General features: G+C 47.6%; 3 protein-coding genes across 3 annotated transcripts in view; all 3 read left to right on the top strand.

Moving 5' to 3' along the window:
• The window catches only part of LOC308575921 (septin-2), a 63932-nt gene extending 56837 nt beyond the window's left edge, over positions 1 to 7095 (top strand). Inside the window, exon 13 of the mRNA XM_081175079.1 lies at positions 5841 to 7095. The gene's annotated coding sequence lies outside the window, so the exon portion shown is untranslated. The remainder of the gene's footprint in view (positions 1 to 5840) is intronic.
• The window catches only part of GP1BB (glycoprotein Ib platelet subunit beta), a 210829-nt gene that overhangs the window by 93115 nt on the left and 98144 nt on the right, over positions 1 to 19570 (top strand). The gene's annotated exons all lie outside the window — the stretch shown is intronic.
• Positions 17839 to 19570, top strand: part of SEPTIN5 (septin 5) — an 89371-nt gene continuing 87639 nt past the window's right edge. Inside the window, exons 1-2 of the mRNA XM_081175023.1 lie at positions 17839 to 18049; positions 18216 to 18226. Coding sequence (XP_081031149.1) covers positions 18007 to 18049; positions 18216 to 18226 — 54 coding nt within the window. The 5' untranslated portion in view covers positions 17839 to 18006. The remainder of the gene's footprint in view (positions 18050 to 18215; positions 18227 to 19570) is intronic.

The following is a 19570-nucleotide window of genomic DNA, read 5'->3' as shown; positions in this document are numbered from 1 at the left end:
TTTACAGCTGAGTGGGTTTCCCCTGATGTAAATCTCAGGTCTTCGATAGCTCAGTTAGTTAGAGCATGGTGCTGATAAATGCCAAGGTTGCATGTTGTATCCCCTTCTAGAACAGCTGCATGTTCCTGCATTGCAGGGGGTTGGTCTAGATGACCCTTGGGTCACTTCCAACTCTACAGCTTCCTTATTCTATAGCCTAACTATATTTTAATACGAACAAGCAGTGCATGCTGCTCAAAATCCCACAATTTGCTCCTACCCACCTCTCACTGGGAGCAACAAACCATGAGGCTCTTCTTGTTGGCCCGACTCGTGGCTCATGGTTTGTTTCTAACAAACAACAAACCAGTTGTGGTTTTGTAGTGGTTGGGAGTTACTCGTGCGTAATCCTGCCCCGTTTGAGCATCGGATTGCCTGGTTAAACCCTCCGGACTGCACAGCCCATCTCAGCGTGGCTGCCCTTAGTCACTCGTAGAATCTGTCTGTGGGCGTTTCTTAAAGCGCTGCCAACATAAGAGTTGTTTGACGTCTAAGCGTCTCCGCCTCTCACTGCGCGGGAGTCTCCTGTGCAGGGTGGGCGTGGGCAGCGGGGTGATTGGGCTCTCCTCACTAACTTACAACGAAGAGTCCTGGAGCCGCTGCACCTCCCTGTCCCGTTGCTCTCCTGGATCCCTGGTGTTACACTCATTCTCTTCCCCTCTTTCCCAGCTGAGTCTCCCTCTAGCGCTGGGACCTTCTCCTGCAGAATCAGAGACCCTCTCCTTCTCCCGTGCCTCTGATGGCAGTTCCCTGACAGGTTTGTTTGGGGAGAAGGCCCTCTTGCCAGTAGCCACCTGCCCGAGCTCAGAAGATAATGAAGAACCCAGAGAATAGATTCTGGGGAAGATGGTGTTGTATCCCTTTAGCCCACAGGCACTGACAACAAGTAACACTGTTGAACAGTATTTTGGGAAGCATGAAATACTGTTGGGATGGAGTTTCTGGTGGAGCTCATGAGTAGTGTTTCGCTGGTTGCTCATCCGGAGGGCAAGTGGTGCGGTATGAAAGGGAGGAGTAAAGGAAACGGGGAGGATAACCTCCCCTATCTCTGTTCTTTCTGTTCTGTTTCTCTCAATGCCACCTTGATGGTGGGGGTAGCAGTAGGAGTCATAGGAGACAGTTAGCATCCGTGTAGAAAAAGGCAGGGAATCATCTAGGGCGTAAAAGGGGCCTGAAATCCCTTTTATTCATTGGATTTTTGTCCTTTCATCAGTTTTATCACTGTATCATAATCATGAGGACTAGGAACCTGCTTCTTTCCATTTAAAGATTGGAGGGTTGCATTCTGATACTTCAGGAAGCTGAAACGATGCTCCAGATTTGTGGCCCATGTGTTAGTGTTCTTAACATCTTTGCATTGCTAGTGGGGGGGAGGAAGGTGCTGTATGATTTTAAAAGTACAATAACTAATATTGTGCTAAAAGAGGATTTGGGTTTTGTATTAAGCTTTTAATCCTTGAGGTAAGAGAGAACACAAACCGTTCAAGTAGGAGTGCTTAAAAAAAAAGAAAGAGCCAAAACAAGTAATATCCTATGACTAGTGATCCATGTTTTATTTCTCCTCATGCTGCCAGTTTTTAAATGATTGTGAAAGTCTGGCTCCACGTGGCTTCTTCGTCTCCTCTAATCCTTTTGGTGTTAGTGTCATTTCACAATTTTTGTCAGTGATCTTTTCCAGATGGAGTTGTGGTGTATCCTTTTGACTTCTGTAAGCTTCACCCTGCAAATTCCCCCCTTTTTATTTTGTAAATGCAAGGAAGTGAAAATACCTAGAATGTTGGTGACTGATTGAAGTACATCAATCAGAGTCACTGATGTGTTCAGTACAAAGGGAATGTTTCCAGATTTCACATTTTCTCTTGATGGCACCACACTTGCAACCCACGTGGAGAATTGTGTTGGTAAACAAACAGGAGGCTGGGGGAATTAGCAATCTTATCATTTTATTTATTCATTAACCCATCAATTTCTTTTCTACCCCACCTTTCCGCCAAGGATCTCAAGGTGATGTACATGATTGTAGTCTCCCCACTCCGCTCTTCACTTTATCCTTACAAAATATTTTATTCATTCATTCATCTAGATTAATATATCCTCCTTTATAACCCTGAGAGGTGATCAAAGTAGCTTACGAACGATTATTACAATAAAAAGAGCCCCATTCTGGTATTGGGGACAGAAACAACATGGCGCCAGGATTTATTCATTTGCTATCCTCATCTGTGTTCCTCCCTTATGTTCCCCTTCTGCTTCTCCCTACCAGACAACAGCTTTGACTGATGTCCTTTGAGGCAAGGGAGTGGGGTTCAACAGCTGGAACAACAACCTTGTGGGAGAGGTTAGGCCAGGAGCAGGGAAGTTTTTTGACTCCATGGGCCAGAGCCTAATTGGAATTGGACTCACTGGCCAAATTTGGAAGGTGGGTGGGGTTCCCCACCTGTCAATCACATGGTGCCATAATGGCATCATAATGGCAAATCCCAAAGTCAGGGCTTCAAAGCGCCTTGCATGGTTCTGCGAAAAGGGAAAGGTTCTTCTCTCAGCAGGTGAAAAAAAAACCCCTGTTCTAGCAAGAGATTCCAATGCCTTCCTTTTTGTGATTCAGGGCTGGGTGGGCTTTGGAATCCCCTGCTAAAAGGGAGCTTTCCATTGTTTTAGCAGGGGATCCCATGCAGGTTTGCATGGACTGGTCTACTAAAATAATGGGGGGCAATGGTGGAATCAGTTTTAGCAGGGGATTGTGGTAGCAAACAGCTTCCTGAATCGGTAGGAAGTTAGCCTGAAAGAGTGCTGAATAGAGCAGGATTTAACCCTCACTCATCAATGGACAGGCAGCCAATTTAGCTTGATCTACACCGCTTCCTGCAAGTATGCTTTTCTATCCCAAGGGCTTCTTATGTCATTTACATTCATAATACTCAGTTTGCAGTGGACCAAGGGTTTTGTTTTGGCCTCTTGTGCTAGGTCTTGAGAGATTCGTGACAAACCCTTGCACCTGCTGTGATGTAAGCCCCCTGGTTTTCTGTCGATCCTGCCTCTGAGGCGAATGTCCCAAATATTTTAGCATCTTCCTCTGCTCTTACCTGGACTGCTCAACTATGTTCCCAGCACAGCTGCATAAATAGACAAGGGTATGAAGTGGCCTCCTGCCAGAATTCTGCAATTCAGTCACGTTATAAAACAGCTTAACGGATTTGGATCGAAGCAGGGCAAGCAGACTTCCCCATCCTGGTGCACTCCGGGAATTTTGGAATGCACCTCCTGCCAGGCCTAGTCGGCACAGCCCTGCTGGCTGGGCGTGATGGGAATTGTAGTCCAGAACTTCTGGAGGGGCACTAGGTTGAAGAAAGCAGATTTATTTCGCTTTAGTGGAGATGTCAGATGGGATAGCTATTAACCTGTTAGGAAAGGAGAAACCCAGGGCTTTCAGACCAGTGAGTGCCCTGGTACTCATCTGAAAGTGAAACCTGTTTGGAGTAACTGCAAGGCTTGTGGCTGCAGTTCAGTAGATGAGAACAGAGAATCCTGCTGGATCAGACCAAAGGCCCATCCTAGTCCAGCACTCTGTTCTCACAGTGACCAGCCAGATTCCTACAGGAAGCCCCTAACCTAAGCAGGACCTAACTGTGGGTTCAAGTTGTTCCTCAACTGAAGTGCCTAGTTTCCCCCCAAACTTGGGTCTCCAGCTGTTTTTGGACTACAGTTCCCATCATCCCTGGCCACTGGTCTTGCTAGCTAGGGATGATGGGAGTTGTAGTCCAAAAACAGCTGGAGACCCAAGTTTGGGAAACGCTGGCCTAGCTTTTAGACTACCCACCTCCAGCACTCTCTTTTGCATGCTGCGATGCCTCGCAAACTTTGTTCTAACATCAAAATATCGAATTATTAGTTTTAATTAGTTTTGACTCGTTTTATCAGCTTTTTATTAACTTTTCCCAGGGATGGTCATTAGCCTAACTTTGTTTCCCCAAATCCCTCCCCTCAATTATGGCAGGCAGTAATTCAGCAGGTCATGGGATCTGGAAGTAAGCACCATGGAGGGGCTGCTACAGCTTCTCCCTCTGATTACCTCTGCCATGGCAGTTGGTAGCTGGGAGGAGTCTAGAGTCTAAACTGGGGCTGGATCCAGGCATGGTGGGGCAGAGCTTGACTGCTGCTTTCTGTCCTTTCATGGCCTCAGCAATAAATAAAGGCGTGTTAAGGTGTCGACCTGTTAACTTTGTCGTTCCAGCGCTTATCTGTCAGTGTGTAACGTCTGATTTAAAAATACGACTCTTCTGGGGAAACCAACAGTGTCAAGGCAGGACTGCAACATTTACAGAGAGCAGAATTTAGAGCTGGTTGCAGCTGCAGAGCCCACAGTGTACTGTTGCAAAGGTCCTTTGAAACAGCAACAGCAGTGGTTTAGGTCAGGGGTGGGAGCGTTCCCTCCAGATGTTGCAGACTAAAACGCTCATCACCCCCAGGGTGTGTGAAGCAGGGCCACTGAGGGTCTGGGGAGAACAGGGTATGGCTTGGTTAAAACTCTACGGCTGACATAGAGAAGCCTGGATGGCCGCATTTGGGCGCTGGGCCTAACATTCCCCACCCCGTCTTAAAGTTCTCTAACTGCACTATGCCTTGGTGAGTAATTTAGCAGAATATGGCCAGTCTGCTTTCAAAAAAATATTTCCCCAAGTAGAAGGATAAAAAGGCTGACGTTTTCAAATCTGGGAATTCAAAGTGGAAACCTGAGATAGTCCCGGGGCGAGGGGAGGGTGGGTCTGCGGCCCTGCCCTCTCTCTTTTTACGGTTCTTCAGACCCTCCCTGGCCTAATTCCCTTGCCAAAGATCTCTGGACTCAGATTCCTCGTTTCCCATTTTGCTCTTGCCCTGTTTTTCAATTAGGACACAGTGCCTAACCCAGCACAACTGGCACTTTCTCAAAGAAACTGGAAAAACAAGATGCTGCTGCTGCTGCTGGATTGTGTCTAATAAAATGTAATCTGCCCTGGAGCAAATTTAGGTAGCATTCCCTTAATTTTAGTCTGCTTCCAGGAAATTGGCAGGATAGGGGTTTTTTCAGGTTCCTCCCCTCCTTAAAATAAAGATAAAAACGTGTGTGGTGCCTAACTATTGAAAGGACTAAATTGACAATATAATAACAATAACAGATAATCTTTATATCCTGCCTTTTCCCCAGACTGGGGCTCAAGGCAGCTTACGCACACCCACACACAAAAAAACCACACACACACACACACACTGGTATCATTCGCATGATTTGGAGGCAGACAGCATGTGCAAAACTTTGTATGTTTGAACTGCTCGGATGTTTAGTAACTGCTATTATTATTTAATTTAGATGCCAGAATGGCTGCTAAGTAGTTTGCAACTATGAAATCAATGCACAATCAAATCAATACATAATTAAGTCAACACATAATTAAAATATGCAATTACAAATCCAACGTGGCTTTAACCTATCCTTAATTAAAATTACAATAAAACAAAGAGTAAAAATAAATTGAAATGTTTAAACTGTCAAAACCGTAAAATTGCGGGTTCCGTTCAGTTAAATGCTTGAGTAAACAGGTGAGTCTTATGGAACCGGCGGCATGCCAACCCTGATGGCGGGGAGCTCTAGTATTTCAGCGGGGAGGGCATGTCCTGCATTGAGAGCACGAAAGCCAATACCAGGGAATTGTGTCCATGGGAAGTTTTCTGTTTCTTTCAATAGAATGGATCTGTGCTGTGTTCATTTACACAAGGTGATCTACCTGTGGAAGGAAGTCTACGGCCTTTTCTTCTTTTTCTTACAGTGGCTACTCAATGCTCTTAAAATGGGTCAGTGTTTTATCTGAAACTGAACGGTGACACTAGTGAAACGCCAATGGATCATGCCTGGACGCAGGGCTGGATGCTACGAGGAGCAGCTGGCGGTCTTGAAGATCATATTGGAAAGCAGCTTCTCTTCTTCTCCCCATATATATATATATACCTCTCCTTAATCATGTTGCTTATATCACCCTGTTGGTAACAATATGCTCGTGCTTATAATGTGGGACTTACTTTTCCTTATCTTTCCCGCTCTCCTTTTTTTTTATTCAAAAGCAAACATGCCATCTTATATGCAGTAGGCTTTGAGAGTAGGTTGATGAACCATGTTTCGTTTTGTTTAGGCTAACATGATACCTTTTTGTGTGTGTGTGTGGCAACTTTCTTACTAAAAGACGTGGTGACCTGTTTACCATAAATGTCTTCAGTCTCCTAACTACATTTTGTTTAGGCTTTGTGTAACCATTGTGTAACTTGTTGCTAGTTTACAACAGCCCCGTCCGCACTGTATGTTTAAAGCAGTACCACCCCACTTTTAAACAGTCACGGCTTCCCCCAAAGAATGCTGGGACGTGTAGTTTGTTAAGGGTGCTGAGAATAGGAGTCTCCTAATAACTCTCGGTCCCCTTAACAAACCGCAGTTCCCAGGATTCTTTGGGGGAACTCATGACTCTTTAAAATGGAATGATGCTACTTTGAGCGCTTATGGGACCAACATTCTCCTCTCACTAAAAAAAGATGTCTGTCTCTGTAAGCTAGTCTTTGCCAACCTAACACCCTCCAGATGTGTTGGCGTACGGTTTCCACCAGCCCGAGCCAATGGGCTAGTGGGAATTGTGGTGCAAAACATCTGGAAGGCGCTACGTCAGTGTCACCTGTGCTTTGGCTCTCTGGGGTAGAATTCCCCTTGGTGCTTCCTGCTTCCTGTTTTTATTATTATTATTATTATAAAAATACAAATAAACGGTACAGAACACTAAAGTGATGGGGGAGGATGAGCCATCCTTTTACCCGCGATGCCTTAAAAATCATGCAAATGTCTTAACATGCCAAATATTCTCAGAGGCCTCCTAGAAGATCCGCCTTGAATTTTTCAGGTACTAATTAGCAACCTTTTCTATCGGAACAGGTTTTGTTTTTCCTCGGTTGAAAGAACAATGGTATTTTCACAATTATTTTATATTGTATCATGACACTAAATGTCCCTTTGCAGTTTTGTAATAAATTGAACAGACACGAGGGGAAGTAAAGCGTGTGGTTTTTTAAATCCTTCTATTTTGGTTCACTAAACAAAATACGTCGGCAGAATCTGTAAAGACCCAGGGATGGGGGACCTATGGCCCTCCGGTTGTGGTTGGACTACAACTCCCATCACCCCTGACCACCGCCCACGTTGGCTGGGGCAGATGGGTGTTGAAGTTCAGCTGCATCTGGAGGACCACAGGATACCTACCCCTCTCCCCTCTCCAGCTGAAGTCTCCAGGAAAGTCGCTGACCCTGCTCCCCCAAAATTCAGTTGGTGGGGTGGAGGTGGGAAATGGAAACACAATGCTAGTAAAAACGTAAGAAGAGCCTGCTGGAGAATGGCCCATCTAGGCCAGGATGCTGTTCTTACAGCGGCCAATCAGATGCCTGTGGAGAACCTGCAAGCAGGGCCCAAACACAAGAGTACTGTACTCTCCTCGCCTGCAGTTTCCAGCAACTGGTTAGGCATGAGTGTGGGGTGTTCAAGTATAAAAGGTAAAGGTAAGGGACCCCTAGGGACGCTGGTGGTGCTGTGGTCTAAACCACTGAGCCTCTTGGGCTTGCCGATCGGAAGGTCGGCGGTTCAAATCTCCGCAATGGGGTGAACTCCCATTGTTCTGTCCCAGCTCCTGCCAACCTAGCAGTTCGAAAGCACGCCAGTGCAAGTAGATAAATAGGTACCGCTCCGGCGGGAAGGTAAAACAGTGTTTCTGTGCGCTGCTCTGGTTTCGGTGTTCCGATCCCCCAGAAGCGGCTTAGTCATGCTGCCCACATGAGCTGGAAAAACTGCGGACAAACGCCGGCTCCCTCAGCCTGTAAAGCGAGATGAGCACGGCAAACCCCAAAGTCGTTTGCGACTGGACTTAACTATCTGGGGTCCTTTACCTTTACCCTTTTTAGGGACCCCTGGATAGTTAAGTTCAGTCAAAGGCAACTATGGGGTTGCAGCACTCATCTCGCTTTTAGGCTGAGGGAGCCGGTGTTTGTCCACAGACAGCTTTCCAGGTCATGTGGCCAGCAGGACTAAACTGCTTCCGGCGCAACGGAACACCTTGACGGAAACCAGGGCACATGGAAATGCCATTTACCTTCCCACCACAGCGGTACCCATTTATCTACTTGCACTGGCGTGCTTTTGAACTGCTAGGTTGGCAGGAGCTGGGACAGAGCAACGGGAGCTCACTCCATCGTGTGGATTCAAACTGCCAACCTTCCAACTGGCAAGCCCAAGAGGCTAGGTGGTTTAGACCACAGTGCCACCCGCGTCACTCAAGTATGTACAGTTGTGTCCACAACTCTTTCACTGGTTAGCAAAAACATTGGTGAGCCCTGATCAAAATAAAACACAAATGTGTAAAAACAAACCCACCTTAAATCCTATTATCATTCTTAGATACTTGCAAGGAAGAGACTGCTGTGCAGCTTTGCAGCAACCTAATTCTGACTTGAAAGTCACTGGGACTGATTCGTATAAGAACTTGGCTGGATCAGGCAAAGTGTCAATCTAGTCTAGGGTTACCAGATGTCCCCGTTTCCCGATTTGCAAATAAGTCCCCGGACAAATCCCATCCCCGGAATGTCCCCAGATTTTATCTAATGTCCCCGGGAAACACAGCAGCGGCAGTATCAGTAGCCTGGAGCAGTTGGCTTGGGCTTGGTTTCAGGAGCTGCTCGGATGGTGGTGCAGGGGCTCAAAGATGCAGCTTCCGGGCTGCCTCCACCTTCCCTGACCCCAGCAACTAAATTGTGAAGAAAGGCTTCATGCCGCCTATCGGAGCAGCCTCCCAACTCCTACTTGTGTGCAAGCAGGAGCAGGGCAGGGATCTCTCAGCTGTGAAGGGAGGCTTACGCTGCCTATCAGACCTTGCGTGCAAGCAGAGGGGGCAGGGATCTCTTAGTTAGGCAATGGGAAGCCTCCCTTCCCAGCTGAGGGATCCCCGCCCCCTCCTGCTTGCACGCAGGTAGGAATGGGATTGGGGCTGCTCCGATGAGAAGGGAGGCATTGCGCTGCCCGAGCCTCACTGCCGCCGCTCTGGCCCTCCTCCACCTTCCATGCCTGACCCACCACACACCGCTTCACCACTACCACCACCACCACCGAACCAATAACTCAGGGGCTGCCCAGGCTCATGGAGAAAGGAGATATGAGCCTCGGAGGAAGAGGAAAGATGGTTGAGGTCAAGGTGGTGGCCGCCCCTCTGCCACCACCATCGCTGCAGCATCAACATCCCGAACGTGTAGTATGTATGTATGTATTTATTTAGTGTCCCTGGATTCATTGAAAAAAAATTGATAACCTTAATCTAGTCCAGCATCGTCTCCCCCTACAATTGGCCAAGCAGATGCCTCTAGGAAGCCCACAAGTAGGCAGCTGGGGCTGGTCCTTGAGGCAAATTGGGCTCTGCCCCACCAACCTCAGCCACCCCTCCACCTGTCTTGCCATCTTCCTTACAACCTGCCCAGATGGGAGGGAATGTTTGCTTCCTCCTCTCAAGTTTCAGTGTTGTAGAACTCAGCAAAGAGGAGGAATATGGGGGCAAAACCAGAAACGGTTGGCTTTGCCTCTTGCTCCATCTACCATTCGGCTCCCTGGCCTTGCGTCCCACCAGTCCAAATGGGCTCCAGCCATCCCTGGAAATGGGATATGCAAGGCAATTGCTCTCCCCTCCTCATTTTGGAAGTGATGGCACCCTTCTGTAGTTTTGCTGCAGCCCAGTCCCATGCCTATTTGTTCTGGAGCAAGTCTGTATTCACCAGAGCTTTCTCCCAAATAAATGTGCATAAGGAATACAGTTGTCTCACTGTATTTTCATGGGGGAAACCCTTGCCGGGTGTTGGCTGCATCCAGAAATTGAAATTGATGTGGTAGTTTGGGTTGATCTTCGGCATGGATTGCCAATGGGAGAAAAAACAAGTCACTGTCTTTGATTACCTAAACACTGAGCATACAAATAGTTCCCTAAACTCCCAGGGAATGTCAGTGGGGAATCAATTTCTTAGGTTGCATATGCACCATATATTCAAAGGGGGTTGGGAATTGTAGCCTCTGTGAGGGGTAAACTATAGTTCCCACAATTCTTTGGGGAAGAGGGATGAGCTTGAAATATGGTGTGCATGCAGCCTTATAAGGGAAGAACTTCAGCCACGGTCTGAATCAAAGGGTCCATAAAGGCAAGAAAGATATGTAGATTAAAACTGTGGACTATCACTGATGAGGAAATGAGCTGTCATTCTCTTCACAGTAATGTAAACTCTTCTAAGCTTCCCATAGACTGTTTCCTGAGTGCTCTGATTCTGCTTGGTGCTGGAGGTGTTGGCAGGGAAGAGAGGAGGGGATGAGATTTTCTTCCCTGTTGTGCCGTTGGTGGTGAACTGCTGAGCCATTGCAAATGGCTTAGTAGCCCAGGTCTGGCTCACAGGCTTTGCAGCCTCTGTCTGAAGGCCCACATCCACACTATGCATTCAAAGCAGTATCATAGCACTTTAAAAAAAGCATGTCAGGAGCTGGAGTCACGGGGAGGTCAGCAAGAAAATTTCTAGTGTCAGTGAACTCTTTATTCAAAGAAACCCAAACAGCACAGACCTAGTGATCACAGCAACTCTTCCCAGTAGGTCTTGTCTAGGCTTCCTAAACCTTGGCCCTCCAGATGTTTTGAAACTACAATTCCCATCATCCCTGACCACTGGTACTGCTAGCTAGGGATCATGGGAGTTGTAGGCCAAAAACATCTGGAGGGCCGAGGCTGAGGAAGCCTGGTCTTGCCCCAATGAGGCAGTTGCGAGGACTGAAGGTCCCTGCCTTCCCACTGCTCTCTAAGGCTCCATCCCCAGGTCCTTCCCCAGCAAACTGAAGCTCCTTTGTCTTGTCTCTCGTTCCTCCGCCCTCTTCATCTCTCTGAGTGTTCTGGGAGATCAGTGGAGAGGGGAGCTGGTCACAGCAGAAGGGGGAGATTCCCTGTCTTCTTCAGCAGTCTGCCTCCACTCTGCCTCTTGACCATCCTCTGATTCTGGACTGCTCTCTGCCCCAGCCTTCTGACACCACCTGTTCCCAGTCTATTCCCTCTGACCACTCTTCGCCATCCAACCACCATCCCCCCCGACTCGGAGCTGTCTTCCCTTGGGGGCTCCCCAGCTGGTGCCTTCCATGTCTATCACTCCTCTGCATCCAGCCAGTCCATGACACATGACTTTCCCCAAAGCATCCTGGGAGCATCTGCTTCACAAGCATCTGGTGGTGGAGGAGGAGCCTTTCTCTCTCTCTCTGGAAACACATGCTAGTGGTGGGCAGGACTAAAACCAGCAGTGGGCAGGACCAAAGCCAAAGTGGGTGGGACTAGAGCAAAAAGTGGGTGGGACAATCCCTTTCCCCCTCTCTTTTTAGCCCTCTCATTCCCCATCTAGCAGGCTGCCAAGAGAGGGAAGGATAGCTCTGAAATGATATCTTGCAGGCATCTTCTGAGATTAAGTCAAGAGCTGCAAATTACCCCTCCCTCTGTCCCGTACTAGAGCGGGTGGCGCTGTGGTCTAAATCACAGATCCTAGCGCTTGCCAATCAGAAGGTCGATGGTTCGAATCCCCGCAACGGGGTGAGCTCCTGTTGCTCGGTCCAGCTTCTGCCAACCTAGCAGTTCGAAAGCACATCAAAGTGCAAGTAGATAAATAGGTACCACTCCAGCGGGAAGGTAAACGGCGTTTCCATGCGCTGCTCTGGTTCGCCAGAAGCGGCTTAGTCATGCTGGCCACATGACCCGGAAGCTGTACGCCGGCTCCCTCGGCCAGTAAAGTGAGATGAGCTCCACAACCCCAGAGTTGTCTGTGACTGGACTTAACGGTCAGGGGTCCCATTACCTTTACCTTTACCTGTCCTGTACTAGAACAGGCATGTCCAAACTTGGCCCTCCAGCTGTTTTGGGACTACAATTCCCATCATCCCTGACCACTGGCCATGTTAGCTAGGGATGGTGGGAGTTGTAGTCCCAAAACAGCTGGAGGGCCAAGTTTGGCCATTCCTGTACTAGAGGAACCCTTGGTTGGATCCAGGCAGCAGGCCTCTCCTTCTGTGGTGTTTTGCTAGGAGGAAACCCACCACGACACGGTTTCCTGAACAAGCTTTGAATTATCCATTTAGTCTGTATCCGACTTAAATTTCTGGTGGCAGGCTGTCAAACAATGTATAGATCTGACTCGGTGAGGTTGCCTTTTGTTGCGCAGCAGAGACTCAAACGGCTTTGCGGTTGTCTAGCCTTTAAAAAATCATGCCAATATGGACTCCATTTCTTCTTTCCCACCCCACCCCCATTGATTGAGTTGAACCGAGAACTCGAGAGGTTTCCAAGCAGCTTTGGTTACATGCATTTGTTGCGACAGGCCAGCGGCCAACTTTTTGAGCTTTTCTTCTTTGCCTCGTCGTGAGGGAAGCATTTTATGCGGAAGAGGCGACGGAAGAAGGCCTGCGGTAATCACTGCATCACTTCAAAAAGGTGGTATTTGATTATGGCAGGAACCACTTGAACACACCAGTTTCCTGCATGAATATACGTATATACTATTATTACTACTACTAATAATAATAGTAATAAATAATAATAATAATAATTTATTATTTGTACCCGCCCTATCTGGCTGGGTTTCCCCAGCCACTCTAGGCGGCTTCCAACAAAGATTGAAAATACATTAAAATGTCACACATTAAAAACTTCCCTGGACAGGGCTGCCTTCAGATGTCTTCTAAATGTTAGGTACAGTGGTGCCTCGTGTTAAGTACTTAATTCGTTCTGGAGGTTCGTTCTGGAGGTCCGTTCTTAACCTGAAACTGTTCTTAACCTGAAGCACCACTTTAGCTAATGGGGCCTCCTGCTGCTGCTGCACAATTTCTGTTCTCATCCTGAAACAAAGTTCTCAACCTGAAGCACTATTTCTGGGTTAGCAGAGTCTGTAACTTTCCAACTCTACAATTCTGTGATGATTCTGTTATGAAAATCGGATGCCCTGCCGCCAAGCTGCAACCCAAGAAGCTCAATTATTGTTAGGGTTTTGGACAGGGCTCCTTCCCAGTCCTTCCTGTAGATCCTGGAGATTGAACTGGGACCTTTTGCATGCAAAGCAAAGTGCTCTGCTCTTGAGTTGGGACTCTTCCTCTTCCTCCTCCTCTTCCTCCTCCTCCTCCTCCTCCTCCTCCTCCTCCTCCTCTTCTTCTTCTTCTTCTTCTTCTTCTTCTTCTTCTTCTTCTTCTTCAGTAGGGCTTCCTCCTTGGCAAGCATGTGCAGAATTGCAGCAGCCTTAGAATCAAAACAGGCTCATGGGATTCTCCATGATGTGACCAGCTCATTTTCCACCCTCCCCTGGAACTGTTATTAGTCCTGGTTTGAGGGTCGTGGCACCTACATGTGACTTGGAAAGTGTTCTGAGTGCCTGATAGAATCATAAGGTTGGAAGGGACCATGAGGGTCATTTAGCCAAACCGGTTCCAACGCAGGAATCTTTCGTCCAACATGGGGCTTGAACCCTGAGATTTAGAGTCTCATGCTTTATTGACAGCTATCCCAGGCCTACCCTTGTTTTCACAAACAGAAAACAGCACTATCCAGTTTTAAAACGCAGAGCTGGCTGGCTGAGTCCTGCAGGCCAGGGATGTGCACACCACAGGTTTCGTAGATCTACTTTCCTTTTTCTTTTTACTACAGCTCCAAGACCTACCAATCAGAGAGGGCTGCAAAAGGAAGTCGGCTAGAATCAGTGGAGGTCGATCCATTAGGGCAGGGGTCAGCAACCTTTTTCAGCCATGGGCCGGTCCACTGTCCCTCCCTCAGACCATGTGGTGGGCCGGACTATTTTTTTTTTGGGGGGGGGAAATGATCAAATTCCTATGCCCCACAAATAACCCAGAGATGCATTTGAAATAAAAGCACACATTCTACTCATGTAAAAACACGCTGATTCCCAGACTGTATGCGGGCCAGATTGAGAAGGCGATTGGGCCACATCCGGCCCACGGGCCTTAGGTTGCCCACCCCTGCATTAGGGTATCTTCCTCGGTCTCGGGTTTGCCTTTGTAGAACTCAGCAGAGAGGATAGGGACAAAACCAGAATTAGTTGGCTCCACCCCCCATTTCCTTGGCTCCACCCACTAACAGGCACCCGGACCTCTGCCCTACCATTCCCAATGAGCTCTGGCCCCCAGTGGTTACAATTAAAGAACAGAGTGCTTCTGAGCACATCTTGAGCCTAGCAATCTCATTTTCAGTACCAGAGCTGAGCTCACAGTCCTTAAAAACACAGACACACACATATCCCCTCCTGGTTACCCGCAAGCCTTCTTCATTTCAGAAATCGAATTTAGGTGCAGAAGAGTGGATTTGTTGCTATTGCTGAAACAGCAACCCTTGGTGATCTCCTATGGGTCACCCAGATGATCTACCAACAGATCGCTGATGTAAACCCAACCTGTGCCGAGGGCTGTCACACACACCCCTACCCCCCCCCCCAAGGTGAATTGTACAAAAGACCCGCTGTTCTGTACGGCTCCAGTCAACATTGCCGACACTCGGCAAATACAGGTTTGAGGAGGAGGCGGCAAATTCCTTTCCAAGCTTGAGTTTTAGAAATGATTAAGCTGCCAGCCTTAAAAATAGACTTGGCATGCCATGCGTCCAGGAGAGCACAGTTGTACAGGGATGCTGGATTCCCAGCCTCCACTCTTGTTACACCGGAGTGGGTGTGTGTGGGAATATTATACCTTCAAGACTTGTCCTAGGAGCAAGCTTGCCAGTCAAGTCCCTTTCCAAATACACTTTTCTTTTGCCAGAATCTCCCTTCCCTATGCAAGTAGTTGAAACCCAATAGCCCATTTGCAAGATTGCCCAAGGTGGAGAAACCAACCCTTGCTAATTTGATGGAGGGTTTGACTGGGGAAAATAGTTTATTTCCAGGGGGAGATAGTTTTATTTCCAATGTGGAGGCCCATAAAGGCTCTGATCCATTTCCAAACAAGTTCAGGCACCTCTGGGTTGTATCCAATGCTAGTCCTACTCAGAGTAGACCCATTGAAACTGTTGAGTGTGACTAACTCAGTTTCATTAATTTCAGTGGGTCTACTCTATGACTTAGTCTCATACAAGCCTATGTATTTTTTCTTTGAAAATGTCACCTATAGCTCACCTAGGTTACACACATTGGTCTTCTAGGGCTGTTTTAGTGCTGCTGTCCAAGTCCTGTTCAGGGAAAGGTAAGTGACCTACCTTGGATGGCGTCACACTCTGCCAGGTGTGTAGTTTGGAGATGCTCTTAGATGCAACTCTGTCACTGGAGGAACAGGTGTCTTCAGTGACTAGGAGAGCCTTTTAGCACCAGTGTCGAAGCAATGATTTTTCAGCATCAACTTCGTTGGACTGGTCATGTTGTGTGAATGCCTGATTATCGTCTTCCAAAGCAACTCCTCTATTCCAAACTTAAAAATGGAAAGTGTAATGCTTAAACAAAAGGTTTAAAGACTCAATGCAAATGTAGTATAGACACCGACAACTGGGAAACACTGGCCTGTGAATGCTGCAATCGAAGAACAGCCTTTACCAAAGTTGTAATGGGCTTTGAAGATGCTCAAACTCAGGACGAAAGGCAGAAACATGCTAAGAGGAAGGCATGTTTGGAAAACCCTCACCGTGATAAACTCCCACCTGGAAAACCTATGTCCCCATTGTGGAAGGACGTGTGGATCCAGAATTGGCCTCCACAGTCACTTATGGACTCATTGTTAAGACCTTGTTCATGATAATCTTACTCGGCTACAAGGGATCGCCAAAGAAAGGAGAAAGATGCAAATCACCTTGAGACAGTGGTTTAAAAAGCAATTGATGAATTAACTTTAATAATCATATAAATATGCAAACACTGCGAGCATTTTTATGTCTACTTTGAAGTAAGCCTCATTGAATTCAGAGAAACTTACCGGTACTCCCAGGCAACTCTGCTGCATAAGGCTGTTGCAATCAGTTAGTTTCTTTACTCATTTACTGATCCTCTTATATTCTAATATCAATATTTCCCCCCCTCAAAATAAACTTCCATACATTTGTGTGTATCTTGAGTTCTTGCACACAAACACACACACACACACAAAGAGGGAGGGAGGGAGGGAGGGAGGGAGGGAGAGAGAGAGAGAGAGAGAGAGAGAGAGAGAGAGAGAGAGAATTACAATGACTAGCAAAACAGATATATTAAAGCTTTGGCTTCTGCCTTTAAGACCATAATGTCTGCTTTGTCTGTCACTGTAGTAAATAGATGGTTTTAGTGACTGACACATCATCGCTCAAACATTCAGAACAGACTTGCGATGCTTTAAAAATCGTGCACAGGCTTACACTGCTTTTTTTTTTTTTACTTAATAAAATCCATATACCGCTCAATTGTAGAAACAACCTCAGAGCGGTTTACCAAAAAGCAGTTTATTTGTTTATTCTTACATTAATATCCAGGCCTCCCCACTCCAGAGAGGCCAAGGCACACTTCTCTCCCTCTTCATTTTACCCTCACAACAACCTTGTGAGGCAGTTCGGGCCGTGCAAGGGTAACTGACCCAAAAGTCACCCAGTGGGCTTCGTGGCTGGCTGCGAATTTGAACCCCAACCTCCCAATGTCCTAGAGAAGAAGAAGAAGAAGAAGAAGAAGAAGAAGAAGAAGAAGAGGAGTTTGGATTTGATATCCCGCTTTATCACTACCCAAAGGAGTCTCAAAGCAGCTAACAATCTCCTTTCCCTTCCTCCCCCACAACAAACACTCTGTGAGGTGAGTGGGGCTGAGAGACTTCAAAGAAGTGTGACTGGCCCAAGGTCACCCAGTAGCTGCATGTGGAGGAGCAGGGAAGCGAACCCGGTTCCCCAGATTACGAGACTACCGCTCTTAACCACTACATCACACTGGCCCCTGACCATTAGGTCCAGTCGCAGACAACTCAGGGGTTGCGGCACTTATCTCACTTTATTGGCCGAGGGAGCCGGCGTACAGCTTCCGGGTCATGTGGCCAGCAGGACTAAGCCACTTCTGGCGAACCAGAGCAGCGCAGGGAAATGCCGTTTACCTTCCCGCTGGAGCGGTACCAATTTATCTACTTGCACTCTGACGTGCTTTTGAACTGCTAGGTTGGCAGGAGCAGGGACCAAGCAACGGGAGCTCACCCTGTCGCGGGATTGGAACCGCCAACCACCTGATCAGCAAGCCCTAGGCTCTGTGGTTTAACCCACAGCGCCACCCGCGTCCCAATGTACTAGCACTTTAACCACTACTCCACACTGGCATGCATGTATGTGTCATAAAAACACATATAACGCAGACACACACTTTATCATCTATCACCACCCAACAGCTAGACACGCACACATGCAGAAGACCCTGTTTCCTTGCGAGCTGCTTGAGGGCTTCCAACTTGGAAGGGAGGCCCAGAGCCATGCTCCTCGCTTACCCGCCCCCCTTCTTTACCATCTGATGTCTGCGAAAGAGTAATACTAATAACAAAAGGGAGAACGGAGGATGCTCTGGAGACACGGCCAGCTTGCAGGCTGGAAAAGGAGGCGGAGGATGCAGATAGGGTGGCTCAGGGCGAGGCTCTGATTGGCTGAGGGCTGTGGGCAGGGCTGGGCCGCATCCTGCCCCGCCTTCCTTTTTTTAATTTTTCTCCCTCGGCCAGCCTCTCTAATGCAGCGGCAGCGGCAGCAGCAGATTCTGGCTGACAGGCGCATGCAGAGAGAGAGAGAGAGAGAGAGAGAGAGAGAGAGAGAGAGAGAGAGAGAGAGACCTTTTTGTAGTCAGGAGGGAGGACCGGAGGGAGAGCAGCAGATCGGAGAAGAGGGTGGCTCGCCTCTCCGGAGGAAGCTACATCTGGTGCAATCCCCTCTGATCCCTTAAGAGAGAAAGATGAGCACGGCCATACGATACAAAAGCAAGCTGGTCAACCCAGGTAAGGCTCCTAATGGGTGCGTTTGCATTCATGCGTCTATATTATTATTATTATTATTACTACTGGGACTGATGCTGGACGTTGCTAATGCCTTCCCGTTTTATTCTCCTCCTCTCCGACCCCCTCCTGGACATCTCTTGCCGCTTCCCAACGTGTCCCTTTGCAGAAGAAAAACAGGTGAGGCTGATTTTTTGATTATTATTTTATTTTCTCGGTTGTGGCTCTTTTTATTCCCAAATGATGCTATATCAAATCAGGGCGCCTCCCCCCGAAAAAGAGGCGCACCCCTTTTCTTTGCTGATTTAAGGAAGGACCGATTCTCCACCCCACCCCCACCATCCTCTTTGTCAGCCCCTAATCTTGAGGGACTTGTGGAAGGTTCATTGTACGTGTTTGTGTGTGTATTTTGCTACCAGTCTGCCTGTGTCGATAGCTGACACTGGGGAAGGCAGGGAGGAGAGAAAGGAGCTCTGTTTCCTCTTTAATGGCTGGAAGAAAAATCCCATGATGGATTCTGGTGGCATCCACTCTCTGTGTGATGCTGGCGATGGCGTGGTGGGTGCATGTGTTTTGAAGCAAGGCTCCACACCCAGTGGATGGTCAGACAACCCGACTTGGTCACCCTCGTGGTGCTTTAGGGCACAGTTGGGAAATCTGTGAACCTCTCCAGAATGTTTTTGGGTTGCATCCACCATCATGCCAATTGGCCAGTGATTGATGGAACTGGAATGCATCTAGACTTAGGACCACAGGCCAGGCAGGTGGAGATGGCACAGTCAGCCCGCGTTTCTCTGGGATCCTTCTTTTGACATTAAAAGCATGCTGTTGTTGTCTTCCTTTTTTTAAACTTCCCTTCCTTGCTGTGGTCCACACCTCTTCAGCATCCTTTTGGTACACATCTCTCTGGAGATGTGTGCCTGTTTGCGTGAGCTTGGAAGGGGTGATGTAACTAGAACGCATCAAGGAAGACTTGTTTATCTGTGACTTCGTTTGCGCCTTTGTATTTCTAGCATCTAGCAGAAAATGGTATATGTGTGTGTGGCTGATCTAGCTGCATGCCTTTTAAAATGTGGGTTTGCTATTCAGCGTTCTAGGATGAACCGAAGCCTGGGAGTGTGTCTCTCTGTGTATTTAATGAGAAAGATTTTTTGGTTCCTGGTGATTAAGCTTCAGCATCAGCCCAGGGAGTGAACTGAGATTGGCTTGGCCTTCCAGTATCATGAATCATTCTCAATGGAGATACAGGAAGAGTTGAATTAATGTCTCTTGGCTTGGTGTTCGAGGTTTGGTGGGACAGAAAATCCAGAGGTTAAAGGAATTGCAAGAAAACAAAAGCTTGTTCCTGTATTTGGTATTATAAACCGGACTCTCTCTCTCTCTCTCTCTCTCTCTCTCTCTCTCTCTCTCTCTCACACACACACACACACACACAGAGAGAGAGAGAGAGAGAGAGAGAGAAGATAGTTTATTCTGCAATTCTGCAATTATTATTATTCTGCAATTACTGTCACAATTGGCTTA

The sequence above is a fragment of the Podarcis bocagei genome, assembly GCF_964188305.1.
Source record: "Podarcis bocagei genome assembly, chromosome: 16".
NCBI lineage: Eukaryota > Metazoa > Chordata > Lepidosauria > Squamata > Lacertidae > Podarcis > Podarcis bocagei.
This window is presented reverse-complemented; position numbering and strand designations above follow the sequence as displayed.